The sequence below is a fragment of the Sceloporus occidentalis genome, unplaced genomic scaffold, assembly GCF_023333645.1.
Source record: "Sceloporus occidentalis isolate IW3139 unplaced genomic scaffold, rSceOcc1.0.p SCAF_1, whole genome shotgun sequence".
Classification (NCBI taxonomy): domain Eukaryota; kingdom Metazoa; phylum Chordata; class Lepidosauria; order Squamata; family Phrynosomatidae; genus Sceloporus; species Sceloporus occidentalis.
Window position 1 is genome coordinate 128,846,914 of NW_028316981.1, and position 23,798 is coordinate 128,870,711.

At 41.7% G+C, this 23,798-nt stretch overlaps 1 protein-coding gene across 1 annotated transcript in view; it reads right to left on the reverse strand.

The window, feature by feature from the left end:
• MGAT5B (alpha-1,6-mannosylglycoprotein 6-beta-N-acetylglucosaminyltransferase B) overlaps positions 1-23,798 on the reverse strand; it is a 301,222-nt gene that overhangs the window by 13,347 nt on the left and 264,077 nt on the right. The window contains exons 14-15 of the mRNA XM_089534995.1: positions 20,051-20,197; positions 18,315-18,431 (exon numbers count right to left, since the gene is read on the reverse strand). Coding sequence (XP_089391121.1) covers positions 18,315-18,431; positions 20,051-20,197 — 264 coding nt within the window. The remainder of the gene's footprint in view (positions 1-18,314; positions 18,432-20,050; positions 20,198-23,798) is intronic.

Below are 23,798 nucleotides of genomic sequence, written 5' to 3' on the forward strand. Positions count from 1 at the left end.
TAGATTCCTCACAGTCCTCTTCCAGGTGCTTAAGGTCCTGAATGTGAACCATGCTCATCGGGGCATCAGCTCAGTTTTCATCTTCCCTATCTCAGGATATCCTTGGGTGATCTTCACCTTCCTGCTGCTTTGGCTTCCTCAAAGATGCTCTGCACTGCTAGGCATGTTGAGCAGCATCACCATTAAATGTGGCAGCATGAAGCAGTCACCTGGGAAGTGGAAGGACTTCAATAAATTGCAGGGTAAAGTGTCCTAGGCTGCAATTGGACACTACATTCCATTAAAGCTATCCTGACTTAGAACAGAAAACCTATTGTGAGAAAGTGTTTATCTAAGCCAGCACACACACACACAAATCCAAGCATTCATGAAGAGGTTATTTGAGCACTGGGAATCATCTATCCTCCTATCCTTTCCCACAGAAAATTTGGGGTTCTGCAACCTGAGGTTTTAGTCTAGTCCAGTGAGAAGATATGAGGCTCCAGAAAAAAGGAGACACATTTGGCAGTATGCAGAGATAAAATGTAGATATTTCCAAAAGCTCAGAATTGCTGCCACCCCCTTCTGACTGCTATTTATATGCACTCTTCCATCTCCTCTGCCTTTATGATTAAAACTGATGGTACAGTTTAAGAATAGATTATGAAACACCACTGGTCTTATTTGCTGTCCTATACTTCTGCTTTTTAGCAGTAGGTTTTCAGTGGAGGAGAAAATAACTTTACACTACATCTCACCTACATATTTCAATATTCCTCAAGATGATGTGAGAATACCTCTGAAAGTTCACTATCGTGCACAAAAACTTCCAATTGCCTTTTTCTCACCTTCTCCAATTATTTTATAAAATAGTCCTCAGTTATCTAGAATATAATACACACACAGTGCCATGGACATTTACACCCATCAAACTTACGAGATTCCAATGGTCCAATCATCTTAAAAAAATTCTTTCCTTAGTTCTGTAAAACTGACCAATTACAGCTCTGTTTGGTAAATGAAGAAGTGTAACCAAAACAACAACTTCACCAAAGCATGGCTCAGTGGCATCACTAGCTGTGACGGTGAGTCCCACTCACCCAACTATTTTCATTTTGTGGAAGCACAATGGGTTGTGTTATCCCACCGCTGCCACCAATTTGTGACAACCACTTATCTTTTGTAAACTATTTTTCTTGGATAACAGCACCATGGGCCTTCTTGACCCCATTGCTGTCCTCCTCTCCAACAGTGACACCCTCAGTCGCTTTACTTATTTCCCACTCAATGGCATCTATGGGTGGAATGGATTCACCACTCCAACCTTTTCAAGGGACTTAACCCCAACCTATCCATTTAGATGTTGGTAGTGTGTTTCTTTCTTAGAATCCCAGACAAGCTTTTATTAAAACAAAGTTAGAAGTTTATTTGAAAGTTAACTTGAACAATGTATCACTTGTATGAGATGGTTACTACAGTTGATACTTCATGGTCTTGCTTTACTTGTTATACTTTGTTACAGTTATGATTTCTTGTACTCTACTTGGTAGATACTTTAACTCCACAATAAAGCCAACTCTTTATGATACTATGTTTTCATACACTCTCTTATTGCTTGTGTTTCATTTTTACTGTAAACACATCTCTTCTGAGAACACTCCTTAGTTACCTGAGGTCTGAGGACCCTCTCAGTCCTTCTTTGGATACTTTGTATAACCTATTCCTAAACCAGCCACCAAGGCTCTATCTATCCCTCTGGATACTTTATAACAGTAACTCCCCCTTCAAGTTCTGCTCTTTACAGAGTCCCTCACGACTCTAACACTAACTGGCTCCAACTGTCCTATTTATCCCCGTCTAACTTCAAGTTGATTGGGTGGCATCTGCCCCATCCCAAATGGATGTTATTCTTAGAATCATAGAATCATAGAATCCTAGAGTTGGAAGAGACCACAAGGGCCCTCTAGTCCAACCCCCTTGCCATGCAGGAACTTTCACTGAAAGCATACCCAACAGATGGCCATCCAGCCCCTGTTTAAAGACCTTCAAGGAGGGAGACTCCACCACTCTGATGCCATGGCTTCTCTCACATTGCCAAACTATGCCTTTTCTCCATACTAGGGTTAGCGTCACCTAGTGTGGGGTGGCAGCAATAGCAGCAGAAGTGGGCAGCACTGCCCACTTCCCTCCCTCTGCCTCACCTGACTGCCTGGCCAGCCATGGAAAGATTCAGTTAGTGGACAGCACTGTCCCATCTTTTTCCCTTTGCTTTGCCTGGCCAGACTAGAAAGGACCCAGGAGGCTGTGTGGGTGGGCGGGCAGACTGGTGATCAAGTTGTCTGCCCCATACTCTCTTCCCAGGAGGGAAGGAGGCATCACAATGTTTTGCAATGGGGGCATTCAGGCTGAGGGGTGGGGGGTGTAAGATGGACAAAAGTGACTGTTTACCCCCCCCCATGCTTTCACCCAGTGTGCTCCCACCCTTTTCTGGGACTCAGTGCTAAATACAGGGAAAGTGCACTCATGTAGACAGGCATGTGTTGAAATCAGATGTGGGGGAAGTGAACCAGGATCCAAAAATTTGTTTGTACCCAAACATCCTGTAAGGGACATAAAGACAATTTCCCATGATTTTGAAACTCTCTGGGTTGTTTTAAGCCTGGGAGAGCCCTTTTGTCTAGCAGGAGGTGAACTATAAGTTGATTTCTTAGGACCTTATCGCTTGGACAAAAAAAGGTGACTTACCCCTTCCAGTGGACAGTCATTTACAGGATGCAGTCAAGAATTATCACATTAAAAATGCAGCTGATGCTTCTGGGCAACTGCATCCTGGCTGCATCCCAGCTGCCAGCCATGCTCAGCCATCCAAGTTGCAAACATGTGGATCCCAGAACCAAGCCCCAGCAGATACCAAGGGCCCATTGTGGTAAGTAACAAGTAGCCACTGGGGATGATGGAGAGATGGCAAGGTGGGCTTAGTGTTTGGTCTTGTCATCTTTCTAAGTACAGAGCACCCTTGGTATCCACTGGAGTTTGGTTCCAGGACCCCCCATGGATACCAAAATCTGTGGATTCTCAAGTCCTAAAACCACAGGATTTTCTCCCCTGTTCTATCTTTGGTGGGTTTTCTGGAAGAAAAGCCCTATATTTTCCTCTTGGAAAACCTCATATGAGCCTTCATGCGGCTTGGGTTTCCCTCCCCATAAACTCACAGCACTAGCCCATTGTACTTGGCTGGCATAAATAACACATTTTCTTACAGTTAGCTCATGGCTATTATTACAATAAGTATTTCTTCAAAGTAATGCCTTCTAGTGTTTATTGGCTAAAACCATCAAATGTCTATCAAGGTAATGCAAATTCCAAGCCAAGAAAGATTAAATTTTGTAATCTGTATGAAAGATAGAAAGTGAAGTTTGCACTTTTCTTCAAGGAAAACACACACACACACACACACACACACACACACAGCACTGAGTACAGATAGCCCTACAACTGATATCATTGCAGTCCTATAAGCATCTTACCAGAGCTTGGATGATGAACAGCAAATGGGTCATAAGCCAAGACATTCTTTCAGTTTATGACCCATTTTGTGTCTGTTGTTTCAGCCACATACATACTGAATGGAGTGGTTCCTTTTCTCCTAAAAAATGAGTCAAGCTGCATCTGCAAATGCTGGAGGAGATACCACTAAGCAACCCCTTGCCATAAATATGTCAACTGAGAGTCCAGCAAGGCTGGAAATTGTAACCATTGTATCTCATTACAGGTGCAAATGGTAATCAGTTTTGACATAATGACAGGAGTTGATACTTCCTATGAATTATTGAACTTGCCCTGGTTTGATTCTGTAATTTTCAGATAGCAATTTGATGGGTGCTTCTAAACAGAAGTTTCTTGTTTGACATAACCCAGACTGCCTGCTTGACATATCTGAGTGCAGAGCTCTATTGGAGCTTGCACTGCTGACATTTGGCATACAAAATGGATTCTATATGACAGAATTACCCCACTTTTATTCCTGGGGAAGGCAGAGGAGGGAGAGGAAATCCTGTTTTTGTGGAAGTAGTGGTGATAATTTTGCATTTTGTGCCTTATGTTAGTAAAGGATGAAGATGGAGGAGAAACAAGGCTTTGAGTTCTTTGTTCTTAAAATTGTGGCTCTGAATCCTTCGGTAGTCAACCATGGAGTCAAAGTAGGGTTGCTGCCTTCTTTTCTCAAGAGGCTTCTTGATTTTAACAGCTTCATGGAAAGTAGGTACAAAATTATTCTCTCCATGCTGAGAACAGTTGTACCTAGTGAATTGGGAGAGATGTGGTGTAGTAGTTTAAGTGTTGGATTAGGACTCTGGAGACCAAAGCTCAATTCTCAGCTTGGTCAAGGAAACCCAGTAGATGACATTGGGGAAGTCACACTCTCTCAGGGTACATCTACACTGTAGCAATAATGAATTTGAAAGCATTTTAACTGCCATGGCTCCATCCTACAGAATTCTGGGATTTGTAGTTTTGTGAGGCAACAGAACACTTTGGCAGAAAAGGCAAAAAACCTTGTAAAACTACTTCGGATAAAAAAGCTGTTGTGACTTAGGAGTGTTTGACACTAATCAATTAAAGTTTTTTGGTGAAGTCTTGTATCAATTATAGTGCTATGATTCCACTTCAACTGCCATGGTTTCATTCTAATTGTCTATTAAATTATGGTTTGTCCTAAGTTCAAACAGAGGCTGGATGGCCATTTGTCGGGTATGCTTTGATTGAGAGTTCCTGCATGGCAGGGGGTTGGACTGGATTGCCCTTATGGTCTCTTCCAACTCTATGATTCTATGATTCTAGGTCTGTGTGGGTGCAACATAAAATAGATCCTGGCTTCACAGGATGTGTGTCTGTGTCCTCTTTCCCCCACAGAAGGAGACCATCACTCATTTAAGGGTTAAAGTTCTGGAAAGGTCTCACGCACTGCAGCAACCAATGGGAGATATGAAGTGTCCCATTTTAATTAAACTATTATTGTGGAAAATTTGGCACTTTGCTATGTGGCCTTGACTGCACAATCTCTGAATGCATAAATAGAAGGACAAAAAGCAAGAAAAGGAGATGAATGGTGTGCTCTTGGGAGTGTAGTTAACAGATGGGTCATCAGGAACAGTGCTGGAAAGATGAGTGCTTCAATTACACTGAAAAGGGCAAGAAGGAAAGTGCAGAGAAGATAAGTTAATGAAGCAAGTGGGTGCACCCATGGTATCACAGGGTGATTTGAATGAAAGCCACAGAGGAATGGAGGGGGTGGTTTCAGAGGAGTCTCTTCCTCAATGAATCCATTTGTTCTGGTGCCAGGAGAGGAACAGAGAAAGCATTAAAAATGACAAGCATGTGTAGCAGTGAAAGACTGTGCAACAAGCCAAAATGTGACAATGTTTCTTAATTATACTTGGTGCAATACAAAGAGTTATGTAAGTACAGGTATGTTCATAAAGAAAACAAAAATAATGACCACAGAGGATCTACATAGATTCAACCTAAATAATGAGGAAATCAAAATAGTTAAATACTTTCCATATCTAGGATCAAATTTATTGGAATGGAGACTGCAGTCAAGAAATTAGAAGAAGACCAGGAATGGGAAGGGCAGCTATGAAAGAACTAGAAAAGATCCTAATGAGTAAAGATATACAACTGATCACTAAAATCAAAATAATCCAATTGACTGCATTCCCCATCACCATGTATGGGTGTGAGATCTGGACAATGAAGAAAGCAGATACAAAGAAAATAAACCCATTTAAATGTGGTGCCGGAGAAGAGTGCTAAGGATACCATGGTTGGTCAAAAAGACAAACAAATGGGTCTTAGAACAAATCAAGCCAGAACTCTGCCTGGAATAAAAGATAACAAAACTGAGGTGCTTATACTTTGGTTGCATCATAAGAAGACACGATTCATTAGAAAATACTACAATGCTAGACTAGGTAGAGGAAAGCAGAAAGAGAGGAAGACCACATACCAGATGGGTAGACTCAATCAGGGAGGCCAAAGGCCTGAGTTGAGCAGTTGAAGATAGGGAGTAATGGAGAAGGCTCATCCACAGGGCAGCCATGAGTTGAGACCAACTCAAGGTCAGTTAACAACAAACATCAACAAGACATATTCAGAGCTTGGAAGTAATGTGGTAACTATGGCCGTTATCACACGGGAGGAATGTCTCCCAATTTCGAAAGAAAATAAAGTAGGGCCAAATCGAAAATGAACGCTATTATGCGAATGTTTATCAAATGCACAGAAGAACACAGCACCCATCTCAAAGCCCAGGTAGGGTGAATGCAAAAGAAATCATATGAGTACATACCCTTCGTAGTCTAGAATTCAAATTGGCATCCCTGCATATGTGCAGTGAGGGCAGAATCGGATCGTGACCTTTTTACACTTCCGGCAGGGCTTGCATCCGGTTTTGCCTTGTTTCATATTACAGTTGGCCATTCTTATACACTGATTTTTTATACACGGATTCAAGCATCCATGGTTTGAAAATGTTAAAAAAAAAGTATAAATTTCAAATATCAAACTTTAATTTGCCATTTTTTATAAGGGACACCATTTTGCTATGTCATTATATTTAATGGGACTTGAGCATACATGGATTTTGTTATCCACGGGGGATCTTGGAACCAAACCCAAGTGTATAACAAGTGTCCACTGAATTGGTTCATTCATTACTTGTTATTTCACGTTACTACGCAATTCACATTACTTGTTCATTCATTATCTTTTATTTCACATTATTTAGGCAATTCATGTTATTTGTTCATTCATTACCCTTTATTTCACATTATGTAGGCAATTCACCAATTCAAAACCAGTCGAAAGCAACCTTGTACTTGGTTTGAGCATTGGACTATGACTCTAGAAGGCAGGGATGGAATCTCACTGGGTGACCTGGTGCAAGTCACACTCTCTCAGCCTCCTCAGAAAATGGCAATGGCAAACTCCATCTGAATAAACCTGCCAAAAAAAACCCAAAAGCGGGTGGGGGAAGTCTCCAGGTGGTTGTGTGTCTGTGTCTTTAAGTCTCCAGCTATGGGGGGTGGGTGGGGGGAGAGAAGGTGCCCCATTTGGGAGAGCTTTGCTGCAGTGAGGTTGTGGGGGGGCCTGGGTCCTCTCTGCTTCTAACCTGGCCTATTGGGAGTCCCATTGAAGGCAATGGCGCTGCCTCACCATGATTGGAGGAGGGGGAAAGAAGAGAGGAAGCTGTGCAGGAACCAGAGCCAGCGACTAAGGCTACATCCACACTAGAGAAACAACCCAGTCTGGCACTGCTTTAACTCTTTGTGCCTCAAGGCTATGGAATTCTGGGAGTTGGAGTTTGTTGTGGGCCCAGAGCGATGCCCCTTAGGGGAGGAAAACAGACCCACATCCCCCAGGCTGCCCTACTCCATTCTCCCCCTGAGGAGGAGGAATGAGGGAAGAAGAAGAACTCTTTGGGGCTAATAAAAAGGGGGGAGTTTTCTCTCTTTTTGAAGCCCCCTGGCCCTGGAGGAAGGAAGGATGGCAAAAAAATCCCTGAGGAGCACAAGGGGCCAGGAGCAGGGCAAGCCCCAAGCCCACCGTTTTGGGCAGAGAGAGAGAGCTTGCAGGACGCCTCATGGAGAGCCACTCTTTTCTGTCAAAAACAGCTGCTTTTCCTCCCGGCTGCTGGGGAAGACCTAGGAGCCCTGGAAGCCAAAACAAAACAGAGGAACGTGGGAACTGATGCGGGGGGGAATACCAGGGCCAAAGCAGACATGCATATCACACCAAACAACATCTAACTGAATGCAAAATAGCCTGGGAATAGGATTTATGAATTCGCTAGTTCACCAAATTTACTTAATTTTGGATTGCTGTGGAATTGCGTTTGGAGTGCATTCAGAATGCCAGCTAATGTGTGTGATAACTTTTTGTGCAATAACGTGAATACCCATGATTGCATTCGGAATGACACTGGATTATACTTCCAATTTCCATCATGTGATAATGACCTATGACAGCTGTAGTATGTTGTTTTTGGGGATAACAAGGGGTAACAATGTCTACTCACATCCACATGTGTTGCCAACATACTTTGGGTCTAAGAATTAACATTTACTTGTTTTTTAGAATCATGAGGAATGAGAACTTTATGCCATGTTCCTATCTTTCAAATGGTAATTAAAATAACATTTTAAAAAATTTATAAGGTGTTTTATAACAGTTTCATGAAGATTACATTGATAGCCCAAGGCTGGAGATACCTAAAACTAGCTTGAGCATTGTGGTTCCTTTGCACTCTCAATGCATGAGTGACAAGACAAACAAAGAAGACATATTAGCAATGGGACTAAAAGCACAGCCCCAGTTCTACAGTACAGTTATCCATGAATACAGGCAACTCAGACTAAGGAAACCCCTTTTAAATAAGGGTATAGGTAACAAGAAAACATACTCATCACCTAGAAATAGATTTTAAAAAGTGATTTCTCCACAAGTGTCTGGGTTTCCAACAGGAATCATTGCTCTGAGAAGAATAATGAATCCTGCTCAAACAAAACCATGGGAGGAAAAGAAAAATCCCAATCCAAATGTTATCAGCCAAATAAATAGAAAATAATGCAATTGTCTAACAGTGTGTAACAGTAGCCTAAGGAATACTTTAACCAGCTATTTTCACAGCGATCCTTAATATGCTACTCTCCCAAGCATACCCTGAAATATATAATTTCCCATCATACTCATGTACGTTTGACTTTAATATAATGATGCCTTCCTCCCTTCACTACCCCAGAATATTGGCTGCATTAAATTGCTTGCGTAAGAACCATTTTTGAAAATGTAAAAGCTGAAGTTGACACCCATGACCTCAAAGGAAAGCCACTCCATCTCTGCCCCTGGCCTTTAACCTCTGTAACAGCTGTAATTCATCATTGGGACAATACTCCCCATGTCACCTTTCCTGGAGGGCTGTAATTTGTCTTTTTATCTCACACTCCCTCTTGGCTTGACGCAGTTGCTCTGTGAGCAACTCTCCTTGTAGTCTGAGGTGCTGAGTATCACAAGAAAAATGTTGCGCTCTCACTATTATTATCGCCAGGGACAATGGCTTATGCATGATAGTAGGACCAAAGAAACAAATTCAGGTTTGTGCCATTATAGTCCAAGAAGAATGTAGCTGACTGTAGGTGGTGGCCTAGCCTACAAAAACCTCACTTGAACCTCCTGGTTTTGTTACCTGCTTAGAGGTCAGAGGCAAGGGTTATCAAGCTTCTAGCAAATACAAATTGAAAAATGAAAAATGCATGACCAGAAGGATGTGTTTTGCTTGTTAAGTCACAACAAATAATTGTGCAGGCATAAACTCAATACTGCTAAGGAGGACATGGGAGAAACAGACTAGTGCCCTTTTATAGACAAAGGTGTTGGAGTCAAGAGAGACTCAAGTGAGGGAAAGCTTCATTCATGTATACATGAGTCCCTGTTGAATTTTTCCCCTAGACATCACCAGAAAGCACTCTGTGCTATGCCAGCTTTTTAAATTCCCACATGCTTGTTTTTTTGTTCAGTTGCCCTCCAGTGGCATTGTACAGTGGGAAGTGACAAAGTGGGTGGATGGGATCCTCCAGTCCACAGTTAGGGGTTGGGATACTACAATTAGGAAAACAAAAGCCCTATACAGACTGGCAGAAAGCGCCGGCCTGTGGGCAGAGTCAGGGTGCAGTGTCCTGATGCTAGATGCCCTAACTCTGCCCCCATGGCACCATTTTGGTGCACTGGTCCACAAGGTGCATGCCATCGTGACATACCTCCAGAGTTGCATCCACATGATGCAGCACCGAAGGGGTGTCAGAAAGCTGCACCACTGCAACTATGATGCTCCTTGGAGGGCGCAAAAAGGAGCTGCTTTTTGTAGCTCCTTTTTGTGCTCTCCATAGTCCAGATCAGCGCTGTGGTGTGAGGTTGCTGTGGCCCCAATCTGGCCAGGAAAGGGGCAGCTGCATGCTACCCCTTAGGGACAATCTGTATAGACCCAAAGAGACCAAAGGAAAAAAGGGGATGAGAAACTTCAAATGTCTTCAAGGGCATGCTAGTGTCTGTTTCTCATGCCTCTAAATTGGTATCTCTTGAATAGGCACCACAATTCAAGAAGTTTGTGGACAAACTGGAGCAGGCCCAGAGGAGGGCAACCAAAAAAGTTTGTAAGCCATGCCCTTTGAGGAGCAGCTTAGGGAGCTGGATATGTTTAGCCTGAAGAATAGACGAGACATCATAGCCATGTTAATATTTGAAGGGATATCATACTGAGAACGGAGCACGCTTGTTTTCTGCTGCTCCAGAGAACAGGACCCAGAGCAATGGATTCAATCTACAGGAAAAGAGATTCCACCTAAACATTAGGAAGAACCTCTTGATGGTAAGAGCTGTCTGACAGTGGAATACGTTGCCTTGAAAAATGGTGGTGTCTCCTTCTTTGGAGGTTTTTAAACAGAAGCTAGATAGCTATCTATCGGGAGTGCTTTGATTGTGTATTTCTGCATGGCGAAGGAGGCTGGACTGGATAGCTCTTGTGGTCTCTTCCAATTTTATGATTCTATGACACTGAGGCTAACACCTTGAAACTGAAGTGAAGCTCAGAATGCTAAAGGAGAGCCCTTGAGGCTATGGAGACTAATACTGACTATGTGTTTCATTGTCACTTCTTGCACTGGGTAAAAAAAAAGCTCATTCTAGGAAATTCTTTCCTCTTTGGAAGAGCTTAGAAAATAACTTTTTAAAGTAGTTACTACAGTCATAGTGCCAAACCATAAAAGGGACTCAGTAACCACTTACTTTTTTTAAAAAAATAATTCTTTGCTATCCAGTTTTTAAATAGTAATTAGAATACTTATTTCTCTTACATTTAAGTCCAAAACACACTACAGAAATTTGACCCCACTTTAACTGCCCTGGCTCACTGCTAGAGAATCCTGGGAATTATAGGCGGGTTACAGACCACCCATTTGGGGCGGGCTGTACCCGCCCCTTTCCCTGGTGTATCAGGGCCTCAGCTGCTAGAACGGCAACCGCTGAGGCCCCGATCCGCCACTTTTCAGGCTGCGGGGAAGTGGCAAAACACCGCTTCCCCGCAGCCTGAAAAGGGGTGTCCTTGGGGCTTCAAGCCCCAAGGACACCCCACGGCAGCGGGGAGAAGGAGAAAGGGGCCACTTGGCCCCTTTCTCCCTTGCTTCGTTGGGCGCAGCTGTCTGAAGGCTGTGCCCAGTGACGCAAAGCGGCGCCGCAAACCAGGAAGGAGCTCCGAAACGGAGCTCCTTCCTGGTCTGCAGAAAGGGCGCACTAAGCGCCCTGGCACGGACCGACGACGTCACGTCCGCGCCGCCCCGTATAGAGGCGGCGCGGTCGTGACGTCGTCATGGCGGCCCCCATGTGAAAGGGGAGCCGCCATTTTGTACGGACTCAGTCCGTACTAGGGTTAGGGGTGTGTGGAAGCACCGCACCTTCCTAACCCTAGTACGGACTGACTCCGTACTTTCATGGCAATGTGTAACCCGCCAATGTTTATTGTGGCACCAGAGCTCTCTGACAGAGAAGGTTAATTGTTTCACAAAACTACAGTTCCCAGAATTCCCTAGCACTGAACCAAGGCAGTTAAAGCAGTCTCAAACTGGATTATTTATGCAGTGTGTTTTGGACCTTACTTCTTAAAAAAACATTTGAATGTCTTCAAGCTGGTTCTTGAATGATATTATATTCCTCCTCTAGCATTTATTGAGGCCACCACAGCCTTGTAATATTGCAAAAGTTAGTTACATCACAAAAGGAGTGAAATTATGTCTCATTAAGTTATAGCCATGATTTAATGTAGTTACATATTTCTTAATGAGAAATGGGTTAAATTATAAGTAACTAATAACGTCATCATTTGGACTCATGGACTTACTCAAGATATCCCACCAGAAATTCAACAATTTCCACCCTACCATCAATCTCAGCCTGAAACTATCAGCAGAAAAAGCTCATTTTCCAGACACCTTTGTATGCAATTGACATCTAAACACCAGGCTATATCACAACCTCCCTGACTGCTATATGTATTTATATGCCTCCACTTTCCATCCTGAACACATTTCCAAATCTATAGTTTATAGCCAATACAATTGCATCTGCTCAGACTCACAAGACAAGGATGCCATATTCATATGTAGCTATGGATCCAAAGAATCTGCAGTAGTGATACAATTATTTGCTAATTTTGTTCTTGAAACAACAAACAACAAGAATCTAGGCAGAATGTTTTGCAGTTTGGGATTCTTCTGTGCTAAATTTGTATGTGGTATTTTGGGGGTAAAAAAACAACAACACATTTTCTGCAGAGGAAACCACAATTTCTGTGCAGAAAATAATATTTAAATATTAATTTCTGCATTGAAAATGCGGTTATGTTTGTGGAAAATATCCCATGTGATTATTAACTGAATAGGTCCCAAAGGCCAAAGATTCTCATCAGCCCAGGATTCTCACCATTGACAAACATATTTTTGACTGTACTTAAAATAGTTTTGAATATTTTTTTCCATCCCCAGTTCATAGCCCTCCCAAATTCCAGTCACACCACAAACACAGAGAAACATTTAGACAAGTCTAAATCAACCTTACTCTATACCACCTGGAAAAAAACATATCCCTGGATTGTTTGGTGATGCAGTGAAAGAGGAGAAAAGGTCTCCTTGCTCTCTTCTGCCTTGCCAAAAAAAGTCCAGCAGGACTCTGGCTATGTTAAAAACTCCAAAATCAATGCTCTGCCAGGCAGCATAGTATTGCTCTCAAAGAGGCTGGACTAATCTGGACAGATGCTAGAGATCAAATGCAGGGCACATTTATAATGCAGCTGTCACATTTCAAGGTCCAGATGAGAAAACTTATTGCATTATCCATAGATTCAATTATTCCTCTTCTAGACAGATGTAGAGGGAATAAAATCCCTTCAGAATATACTGTACTATAGATGGCTACAATGTTTGTCAAAATCAAAGTAGCATAGGCTATAAGCAATTTCATTTATTTGCTGGGAAAGGGAGAATATCTGCAAAAGTTTGTAATATAGAGAAATATTAACAATGAAATGTAATGTTATACAGTATTTAAGATTACTTTATGTAGATACATATGAATATATATGCTGAAAGATGTTAAATTTTATATTAAATAAAATAAAATATGTATATACTGTACATTTCACTTGGAAAACACCTGTCATGAAATCCATTTGAGGTCTACTTAGAGGTAAGCCCTACAGAACTCACTAAGTAAATATGCATAGGACTGAAACCTGAGCTACTGAATGTTCCTCTCAATGAGTCTGTTTTTAATTTCCTACTGTGGCAGAACAGTGTTTCAAAGGCATAATATCATGGGAATCCAACAGGCACAAGCCCATAATAAGGCTTTTAAGCTTTTAAAGGATTTTTTTTAAGGCTTAATTGTCTTGACAGCATCTCTAATATCCCTGCCCTTAAAAAAATTAAAAATAAAGGAATGAAATGACTGTGAGTTGCTTTGTATTCTATAGCTGTTTCCAGGTGGTTCATAGAACAGCTTTTCAAAAGCAACTCTAAGGCATCGAAGGATTAGCCTAGGATGGTTAATCCAGTGTGGGAGCTGGGGTGAGGTTGGGGGAGTGCTCCCAAGTTTACTACAGACATCCAAGTGCTTTTTATATTTCAAATTAAAATGAAGGATGGCTCCAAGCCCCACTGTGGTCAAGGGATGTCAGATTGGGTAACCATAGCTCTGTGTCCTTCTATCTATGTACTGATAAGGACAGACAGAGAGGGAAATTCATCTGGTTTCTATTTTTATGTGAAAGTAATAACACAATGGCCATGACTACCACCTTGTAACTGTTGTTGTTATTTCTTACCCGCCATTCCTATATAATAGTGGCAGCCAGTGACCTCCATATCAGCTATTTGTGAATGCACTCAGGCTTTTAATCCAAATTTAAAAAGAGCTATCCCAGGTGCTGAAAATAGTTTTTCAATTGCCTACCGCAACTCTGTGACAACACAATGACCCACCCTTATGATTAGAGCCCTGGTGGCACAGTGGTTAAATGCATGTACTGCAGCCACTTGCTCACAAACCATAAGGGTGTGAGTTCAATACTAGCAAAAGGACTCAAGCTCGACTCAGACTTGCATTCTTCCAAGAATGTCGCTAAAATGAGTACCCAGATTGTTGGGGGCAATTAGCTTACACTTTGTAAACTGCTTAGGGAGTGCTTAAGTGCATTTATAAGCGATATAGAAATGTATTTGCTATTGCTATTGCCATATCACAAGGACCTGCTGGCATGCACACACACACACAATCTCAGGTATTCACTGTAGGAACAAGTTGCTGTTAACCAGGCAACCCTATACTTTCTGACATCTAGCTTTTGCCTTGAACACTATACCACATCGTATATAATGGAAGCCTAAAAAGCAGGATGCATTAAAGTGTATTAGACTTTAGTCTAATTAGTGCTTCAGTGCTGAGCCATTGCCTTTCATGTTTGGAAAATATAGATCATTCTCTGTAGCTCTGTCCATTTTCCAGACAGGTATTGGTTACACAAGTGTCTTAATTTAGGGGTGAGCAACTGTTGTTCTCCTGATGCTTTTGGACTGTAGCTCCCATAATTGATCACCATAGACTATGGTGGCTAGTTCTGATAAGATGTGTAGACCAAAAAAGAGCTGGACGGCCACAGTTAACCATCATTGCTGCTAAAGAAATTCAAATCCCAATACTGTGAAGCAATGCAACTTTAATATAATTGTTCATAATTAGTATTGTGATGGGGAATTTAAAAGAAGTAGCCATGTTAGTCTGTTACAGCATAAAAAGGAGAAAAGGACAGAGATTTAAAAGGGAAAGAAATCCAGCAGTACCTTCAAAAGGCTGTTTTTTATTTTAGCATGAGCTTTTCTGGATATCAGTCCATATCTTCAGATGGAATACAGGTTATTAAGCATTTTTAGACAGTTGTGGGAATGGATAGAATGTAGTAGGATATAGAAAGATACAAACTATGACTGTCACCCTAAATTTTCAAAGGGCTGTGTTAAGTGATACAGATCTTTCAGATCTTTACAGTAATCCGTCAGTACTGATGTATGAAAGCAATAAACATGCTTTCTAAAACTCAGTTCCCTTGGGGTCAAAACCTCTGAGGAGATTCATTTTGTTATACTGTATGTGCAGTAGTGAGAACTCATGTATTAATATATATAGTGTGTGATGCAACCACTGGAGTGAGGGAGAGGAGTTATATTCATTTTGCATTCAACTCATGATTGCAGACATGAGGCAGTTTGAAGCATTCAGATTCAGAGTGCACCAAGTGTTACTATTTTAGTGGCTAGAAAAAGCCATGCCATATTAGAAACAGTCAATAATCTATTTTCAGTATCTAGGAAGAGGAAAAACGGTCCACATAATGACTGCAGTGTGTAAGGGAGGAAGTGTTCATTGTTCACAGAACTAGGAACAAAAGTCTACATGTATAATGCTGAGAATTTTACGCCCCACATTTTGCATGTTCCAAAAAAGCCAACAGCACTTCACACCTGAGCATTTTCATGTCTGTAGACAAAAATGTTTTACACAAATACTTAAAATGTAATGTCCTAAAATGATACATTTGGATTAGCAAATACCCATGCTATACAGAAACAATACAGATCTAATAACAGGCTTATGGTAGAACAAATGTTTTAGACCTTGAAATTTCATTTTTCACCACTGGCCATACTGAAAAGTTGATGGAGATTGCAGACCAAAAACAGCCAAAGAGCTGCACATTTCCCAGACCTTCCTTATTCCATGATGAATCTGATTAACTTTAAGTTACTACCAAAATATTTGCTTCTCTTTGCTAATGCAGATCAATATAACTATTTTCTCCAAAACAGATCAGACAGGTACATGCAAAAGAGAGCTTGGACTGCCATGTGTTAGAGCAATCTTTAATGGTCCCTAAATTAGCCTTTTAAATCACAGTTCAGATGAGCTGATTCATCTGACTTCTCTCAGCTTTCCATGCTGGATCTAGATACTAAGTGAGGCACCATTTAGCAGTGTATTCTCTTCATAACAACAGGAACACTAATCTCCCACCCAAAGCAAATTGTGAGCAAAATGGAGATCAGCACATTTACCCCTACCAGGAGATTTGACTTTAATGATCTGGACAACTTGAAAGGATTCTGCTGTGGGAGAGGTAAATATTCATGACAGATACATTTTAAGTCTTTCAGATACAGAATCACACAGCAGGTGTTGCATTTTTCAGAAGGTCCTTGTCTTCACTTCCCATTATTACCGGTAGTATTTTTTTTAGGTACATGCAATGTTCAAGTTTAAAGGGAGTACTTCAGGCTCTTCCTTTTATTGTTGAATACCTCTATACAATTTCTGCTAATACTAATTATGAACAATTAGATTAAAGATGACAAAATTATCTGATGCATTTGAGGACTTTGACAGTTGAACAGGGTGGGGGCTGCAGGCAAGGAAATAGTGTTAATATCTCCTGACACATGAGAGCCTCTGTGGAGCAGTCTTTGAAAAATGGCCCAGAAACTGAGGCTTTCATTACAATGCATATATTAACACAGGCCTCTGGCTAATGTTTTTTTTACATGTTGTCATAAATCCCCCATTTTAGGGCTAAACTAGGGCTGAGAACCTGCATTGACATAACCTTACACTTACAGAGCTGTGCAGCAATTGAACTGTGATGTTACATGATCAGATGCACAACCAAAGGAGTATCTGCAGATACAGTGCTTATCAATACACATGATGTGCATTCATGTGCAATGCACAATCATGAACAATGTGCATGTGGATCCATGCATAAAGCAAATCCTTGTTCAATGAATCTTTAAATGAATGCAGCTGTTCCAAGCCAGACAAAGATGTCCAACTACTTCCATAGTGATTGTGTGCAAAACACCCACAGGGTTTTACCTTAGTCATTATGATAACCACATGGCAGCTTCCATAAGAAACCACTGCACATCAGGTTTCAGTGGCAGGTGGTGGCTCTGATAACAGTTTGGACCTGTCCATGATGCTGGATACCATCCATTAAATAGGTTCAATGCCTTTGGGAGGGGTCCTTCAAAATTCTGCCTGAAATCTGCAGTGGATTCATCACCTCACAGACCTGGGAGCCACCAGCTGCCCCTGTCTGATTTACCTTCCCTCCTCCATAGTAATGAATGGCAATTTCCTTGTATCATGACATTATGCTAGCCCAATTTCACCAACATCATTGGGGAAGGACAGCGTACCACTATTCCCTGTAACACTACACAATGTAAGGTTTTTAAAAATCCACTACATTTTCACGGTGTAAAGGTGGGCAGAAAGGCAGGATGAGAGCAAGATGTATGATGGGTGTTTTTGGCAGTCAGACAGGTCCAAAACACACTGCAGAAATAATCCAGTTTGAAACCATTTTAACTGCCCTAGCTCAATGCTAAGGAATTCTGGGAACTGTATATTTTTAAAGACATTTAGCCTTCTCTGTCAGAGAGCTCTGGTGTCACACCAGGATCTCCTAGCACTGGGCCAGGCAGTTAAAGAGGTCTTGAACTGGATTATTTCTGCAGTGTGTTCTGGACCTATGTATTTTTATAATGTCTAGACCAGCCATAGAGCACTCAAAAATGTTATTTTTTTTAAACTTTAGACTTCTGTTGCAAAAATGTTTGCCTTGCAAAATTAGAATCTTGATATTCCAAAAGCTAACATGGATCTTGGCTGTGACATGACTTCATTTTGTGAACGTTTCTCAAATGATGTTTATGTACATTTTGAGATCATGCTTGTAACACACAAGAGCAATTTATAACTTACCTGAGAGGCAGCCTCCCACTTTCTTGACATTCAGAATGTTTTTAAAGTGGGTGTATGGAGATGACATTTTAGAAACCGAAGCACTGGGCAGAGGTTCAAAATCAAAATATTTGTTTTAATCTCCATATTTGGGGCTAAAAAAACCACAACTCACTCAGTTATTAACACCTCCAGATACAGATGGTTTGACCACCTGTCGTTCAGTTTTGTATGCTGGGGGATGGGAATGTACCTGGAATAGACTGAGATTTCCTATGGTTTCCACCCCCATCCCAGGTGCACTACAAACCCACACTCATTTTCAACCTGGCATTATTTCTGCTGGATCTACTTTCTGGAGAATTTTGCAAAAACACTGAAATATGGGTTCAATTTCTGTGAATAAGAACATTTCACAAGTTTGGTTTGGCAATTACCTTGGTCCTCATAATGGCTTTGATAGCAGTTTCAAACTCTTCTGAATTATTATAGTCCACCGTCCACACGTGGGGTCTCCCTATGAAATCCTCAGCATAGGGGTGCTGGGAGGATACCTAAAATACCAAAAAGAAATGTATCATTTGGCATTTCTTAAAGGAGGCCTTGTGACTGGATGCATTTCAGAAAATATGGCAGAACTTTACAAGGGATAGCAAGGATGGGAAGAGAAAGGGCAGCAAAGAAACCAAGAAAAATCTTAAAGGTATTGTTTCATATTAAAAAGAGTGCTGTTCAGATATAAACTTCTCTGTTTTATGGAGGAAATACAGTTGGCCCTCCATATCCTCGGATTTTGTATCCACTGATTGTACCATTCATGACTTGAAATTGTGTGTGTGTGTGTGTGTGTGTGTGTGTGTGTGTGTGTGTGTGTAAAGTCAAAAGAGCAAACCTTCATTTTGACATTTTATATAAGAGACACCATTTAACTATGTCGGACTTGAGCATCCACAGTTTTTGCTATTCATGGAGGGGGCTCCTTAAATTAACCCCCAGTGGATACCAAGGGTCACTGTATTCAAATTCAGGTATAATAAAGAGATTAGGGTCTAATCCAATTATCCAATTTCTGTACCAGTGGTTGGTTGAATTTGTATATCTATACATGTCACAAAGCATGCATTTGTCTAATTATTATTTTATAAGATACTGTAACAGTAATATGTAAAGCAGTTCAATATGCAAAGCAAGAGCTTGTAAAGTTATGTTTTAGAAGCAATTATAAAGCCTCCATTATAGTTACTATTTTTGAAAGTAGCTCTTAAATGTATATCAGCAATACAGTACAAATAGGTTACTGTTCTAAAAATCTGATATTTTTTGTTCAGCTTGATGAGCCATACGCTGAGCTACATAATTTCTCCACCAACACTTAGTGAGGCCACTATGTATAAAAGTAACTAAACATTTATAGTAACACAGTTAAGTTCTTAAGTTATCCCTCATTATATGACAAATGATGCAAAGTATCACAATAATATTTTTTTGCAGTATTTTCACTATAACTGATTAGGTTATCTGTAATGAGTTATTTATAACTAGTAACTTCCCAGTTCTGAATACTCTGTTAAATATTCCTTGTTAAATTGCATTATGATAACACTATGATGCAGGTCATTTTAAGTAGTTAATTTGGGAAAACTGATTGGGAAACAATGTGCTGAAGGGAGATATGAATCTCTCACATCTAAGTTCGGCATCCTATCCACCAGAACACATATACTGGCCCTCACAAAGATGATGTTACATTTCTCTGGCTTTATATTTTAAAATCAGCTGTAAACACAAGGAAACAAGGGCCCAGGTCTTTTCCCTATGACCTTCTCCTTCACTAAGGAGTTTATCACACAGGAGGAATTTCTTTTAATTTCGAATGAAAAGAAAGTGGGACCAGAACGCATTCACGTGAATTCGCTAGTTTAGCAAAATTACATGAATGCTCATTGCATTTGAACTGGCTCCCCATTGCCCAAAAATAGCATGCCATTGCCCAAATTTGCAAGTGACAGTCTATCACGCAATAACATGAAACCCCATGATTGCACTCAGACTGACTTCCCATTGCCCTAATTTGCGTGTAACGTTAAACCCCATGATTGCGTTCAGATTGCCATTGGATTATACTTCCAATTTCCCTTGTCTGATAAACTCCTAAGTTGGAAGGAAGCTTTACCTCTCTAGATGTTGGCTTCCCTCTGAAGAATTCATGATTGAGTGAACTGTGGGGTGGATTGAAACGTGCCTGCAGGAAAACACAGCCATTGGCTATCGCTTCCAAAGGAGCGGGACCTTCATAAGGGAAACCAAACCCAATGAAGACCTGTGGAAAGCAAATATAGACATGTTAGTGAAGCATTGGCTTTTCATACCACTTCTGTTTACATGGACATGTTGTTTTATCTAGAACAGAGCTGGCCCTACTAAGAAGCAGGGTCAGGAGGAGCAGATTTGGGGTGTCATGAAAAGAAAGGATATGTTTAGTTATTTGATTTGTTTTAACTGTGTTTGTATTGCAAGTGGGAGAGATGCTGTGAGATGTACCCCTTCATGTGTGAAAACAACATTGTAGTACCTTGACTTGGGAGGCACCATTTGAAGCTCTTCCTGAGACAGTAATATTTCTTGGATTGGCCCTGGGCTGAAATATACCACGGGTGTTGCAAGAACCTGCAGGGTGTTCTTGCAAAACCATTGACTATAGAATTTAATGTTATTCATTATAAGTGGGAGCTCATGCTGTATGAAGTCTTCCCTTCTGCCTTTGCTTGGGAATTTTACCTATTGGTTTAAAGCTCTGGTACTACTCCATAGAGAGCAACTTTCTGCATCATAAAAAATGTATTTGAATTATTATATGCCCCAGATACACTATATTCATTTGCATATATTAGCAGTCACTCATAAACCATTTCCCCCATGATTTTCATTAACAGCCTACACATGTCAAATTATGGTTTGTTGAACATGCTGCACACATTATTTTGCAACAGTCTTTATTTAGGGGTGATTCTCACTGGCTGATACGCCGGGATTCCAATCGAATCCAAGGTGAGGCGTTCCTATTGGAAACCGAATTAACTCTGGAACAGTTCTAGAGTAACCCGCAATCGTTCCCACTTAAAATCGAATCGTAAAGCGGTTTATAATTTGAATCGCATTATCGTCATTTAACGTGGGTTAAAAAAATAGAAGGGTCGAACCTACATTTTTTCCTTGATTCGGGATAGGAATCGGAGCATTTAAATAGGAACGATCAGCCTTTGAAATCGGGTTAGCTGGATGGGAGGAGCAGAGCGCGATGGGCTGGCTTGGGGGAGTCGCCCTTTCTGTCCCCATCCTTGGTGGCCATCGCCATCTTTGCTTCCCTCACCCCTTTGTCCGCTGTGGTCTTTCGATAAGAGATAAGGATTTTTTAATTTTTTATTTTAATGGTTTATAGGCGCTTAATCTCTTCAGCACTTAAGCGCCTGAAGTCCCGGCCGCTCAAGCGCCTGCATCTGCCAAAGGACTCTTAAAGGCTTCCCCCGGTGGATTGCAACCTCCCCTCTGTATGGGGAGAGCCCATTTGTAACGGAAGAGAGAGAGGATGCACAGCAATCTCTGGGGAAATAGAGCCTTTCCATCTCTCTTTCCCAATCTGGGGAGACACAGGAAACCCTGGATATGTGTGTGTGTGTGTGTGTGTATCATTGAACACCATTTGTAACGGATGAGAGGGAGAATGCACAGCGATCTCGGGGGAAATAAAGCCTTTCCTCTCTTTCCCAAATGGAATCTGTCTTCTCCTCCTCCTTGATCCCATTTTCCAAGAGAATCTTTGGGGAAGAGTGCTCTCTCCCTGGGCTGTCTGTAGATCCATGAAGAGAGGATGCTGTCCTGCAAAACCCATCCCATAGTTTCTCTGGAAACAGCTTGGGCTCCCCAAATTCGCTTTGCCAGAAGCCTCTCCCATTGATCTCTGGGCTCTCTGAAGGGATTCTCCCTGGCTGTCTTGGGAGACATGAAGAGAGGATGCTGTCCTGCAAAACCCATCCCATAGTTCCTCTGGAAACAGCTTGGGCTCCCCAAATTTGCTTTGCCAGAAGCCTCTCCCATTGATCTCTGGGCTCTCTGAAGGGATTCTCCCTGGCTGTCTTGGGAGACATGAAGAGAGGATGCTGTCCTGCAAAACCCATCCCATAGTTCCTCTGGAAACAGCTTGGGTTCTCCAAATTTGCTTTGCCAGCAGCCTCTCCCATTGATCTCTGGGCTCTCTGAAGGGATGCTCCCTGGCTATCTTGGGAGACATGAAGAGAGGATGCTGTCCTGCAAAACCCATCCCATAGTTCCTCTGGAAGAGCAGCTTTCCCTAAATTTGCTTTGCCTGCAGCCTGCCCCAGCCTGGGGTCTTTCTTCCAAGGCAGCAGAAGTGCTTTGGGGAGGCAGTTTTCTCTCCCTCAACCATCCTTCCCCACGAATAATTGCAGGACTCATAGGCACTTTAAGCGCCTCCTCATTGGCTCTTTTATAACAAACCGTGAAATTTAAAAGTGACGTTATGATGACGTTGCTTTGATTGACAGCTCCAAAATGGTGAGTGGGAATGAAATAAGGCTAAAACCGGTTTACATATACACTGTTTTATTTGAATAGGAACAAAAGCGGATCACTTAAAGCGAATCAATTGGTAAATGAGAACGAAGAAAAAAAAGCGATTCGGAATGCGGGATAAGACCAGGGTTATTTTGAATCGATTTAACTGATACCAGTGTATTTTAAACCGTTGTAAATCGCAAGTGAGAAGCACCCCTTAGAGGTGTTGTTGCCTTCACATGAAAAACTTTAATTAGCCCCTAGGAGTAGAGAAAGAGGGGAAAACTATTCATGATGAAGATATAGAACAGGATGTGAGCCACAGATTTGGAGCTGGTCTTACTGGGCCTTTGAAGTCCATCAGCATATTTCTGCGCTCTCTCTCTCTCTCTCTCTCTCTCTCTCTCTCTCTCTCTCTGTGTGTGTGTGTGTGTGTTTTAAAAAAAATGCATTTCTGCCTCCATGAGTCCTGTCAAATTAATTCCATTTTAATATGACAGCTGGGATTCCCGGGAGACCAAGGAGGTGTCTTTGCACAAGCTGTCCTGGGCTTTCCCGCAATTTCTGTATAGTGCTTCCTTCCCATCATGCAGAGAGGCACATGGGCAAAGAGGGATACCACGGCTATTTTGAGCAAAATGTTTTTACACATGACAAAGCAGTAAAAAGTTTTCAGCTGGCCTACTGAGAAGCACTTCATAGGAAGAAGTACACACCAAAGGATATGTGCAGCCACCTTGCTGGAGTTCATGATGTGCCATATAAAAAATTCTGCCTGGTTGTCATTCCAAGCCCTCTTACTAAGGAATAAATCCTATTGAATACCATAAGAATTACAGTCAGCCCTTCTCTTATGCGGGAGATCCGTTCCAGACCCAACCAGACCCCATGTAAAGGAAAAAATGCGTACACTCAAGTCCCATTGGAAGTAATGAGGCTCATGCCTGCGGCACACCCCATTTCTTCTTCCAGAATGTGTCAGAGTTTTTTCTGTGTAAGGCACGCCCATGTATAACACGGGCACACTGTACTTGTGGCTAGACTTGGATAGACACATGGCTATCAAAACCCATTCCTACAGGGGGAGGACCATACATTGCATGCCTCTCATCTGCCAGTCAGTTCCCTGGTTGTGCTGAGCCTCAGACCTCTGACAGGTTCTTCAGGGCCCAGCTGCATCCAAGGAAATGCAAGAGGCATTCTCTTTTTCCTCCTCTTTCTGCATTACTTTCATCCGCTCCTATTCACAGCTTCATTTGCTTCTTTTAAGTCCATTATCAGGCCCACTTCTACCATTAGGTAGAGTGATGCACTCAGGAGAAGGCAGGTGCTCAGGTACTGAAGTGGCA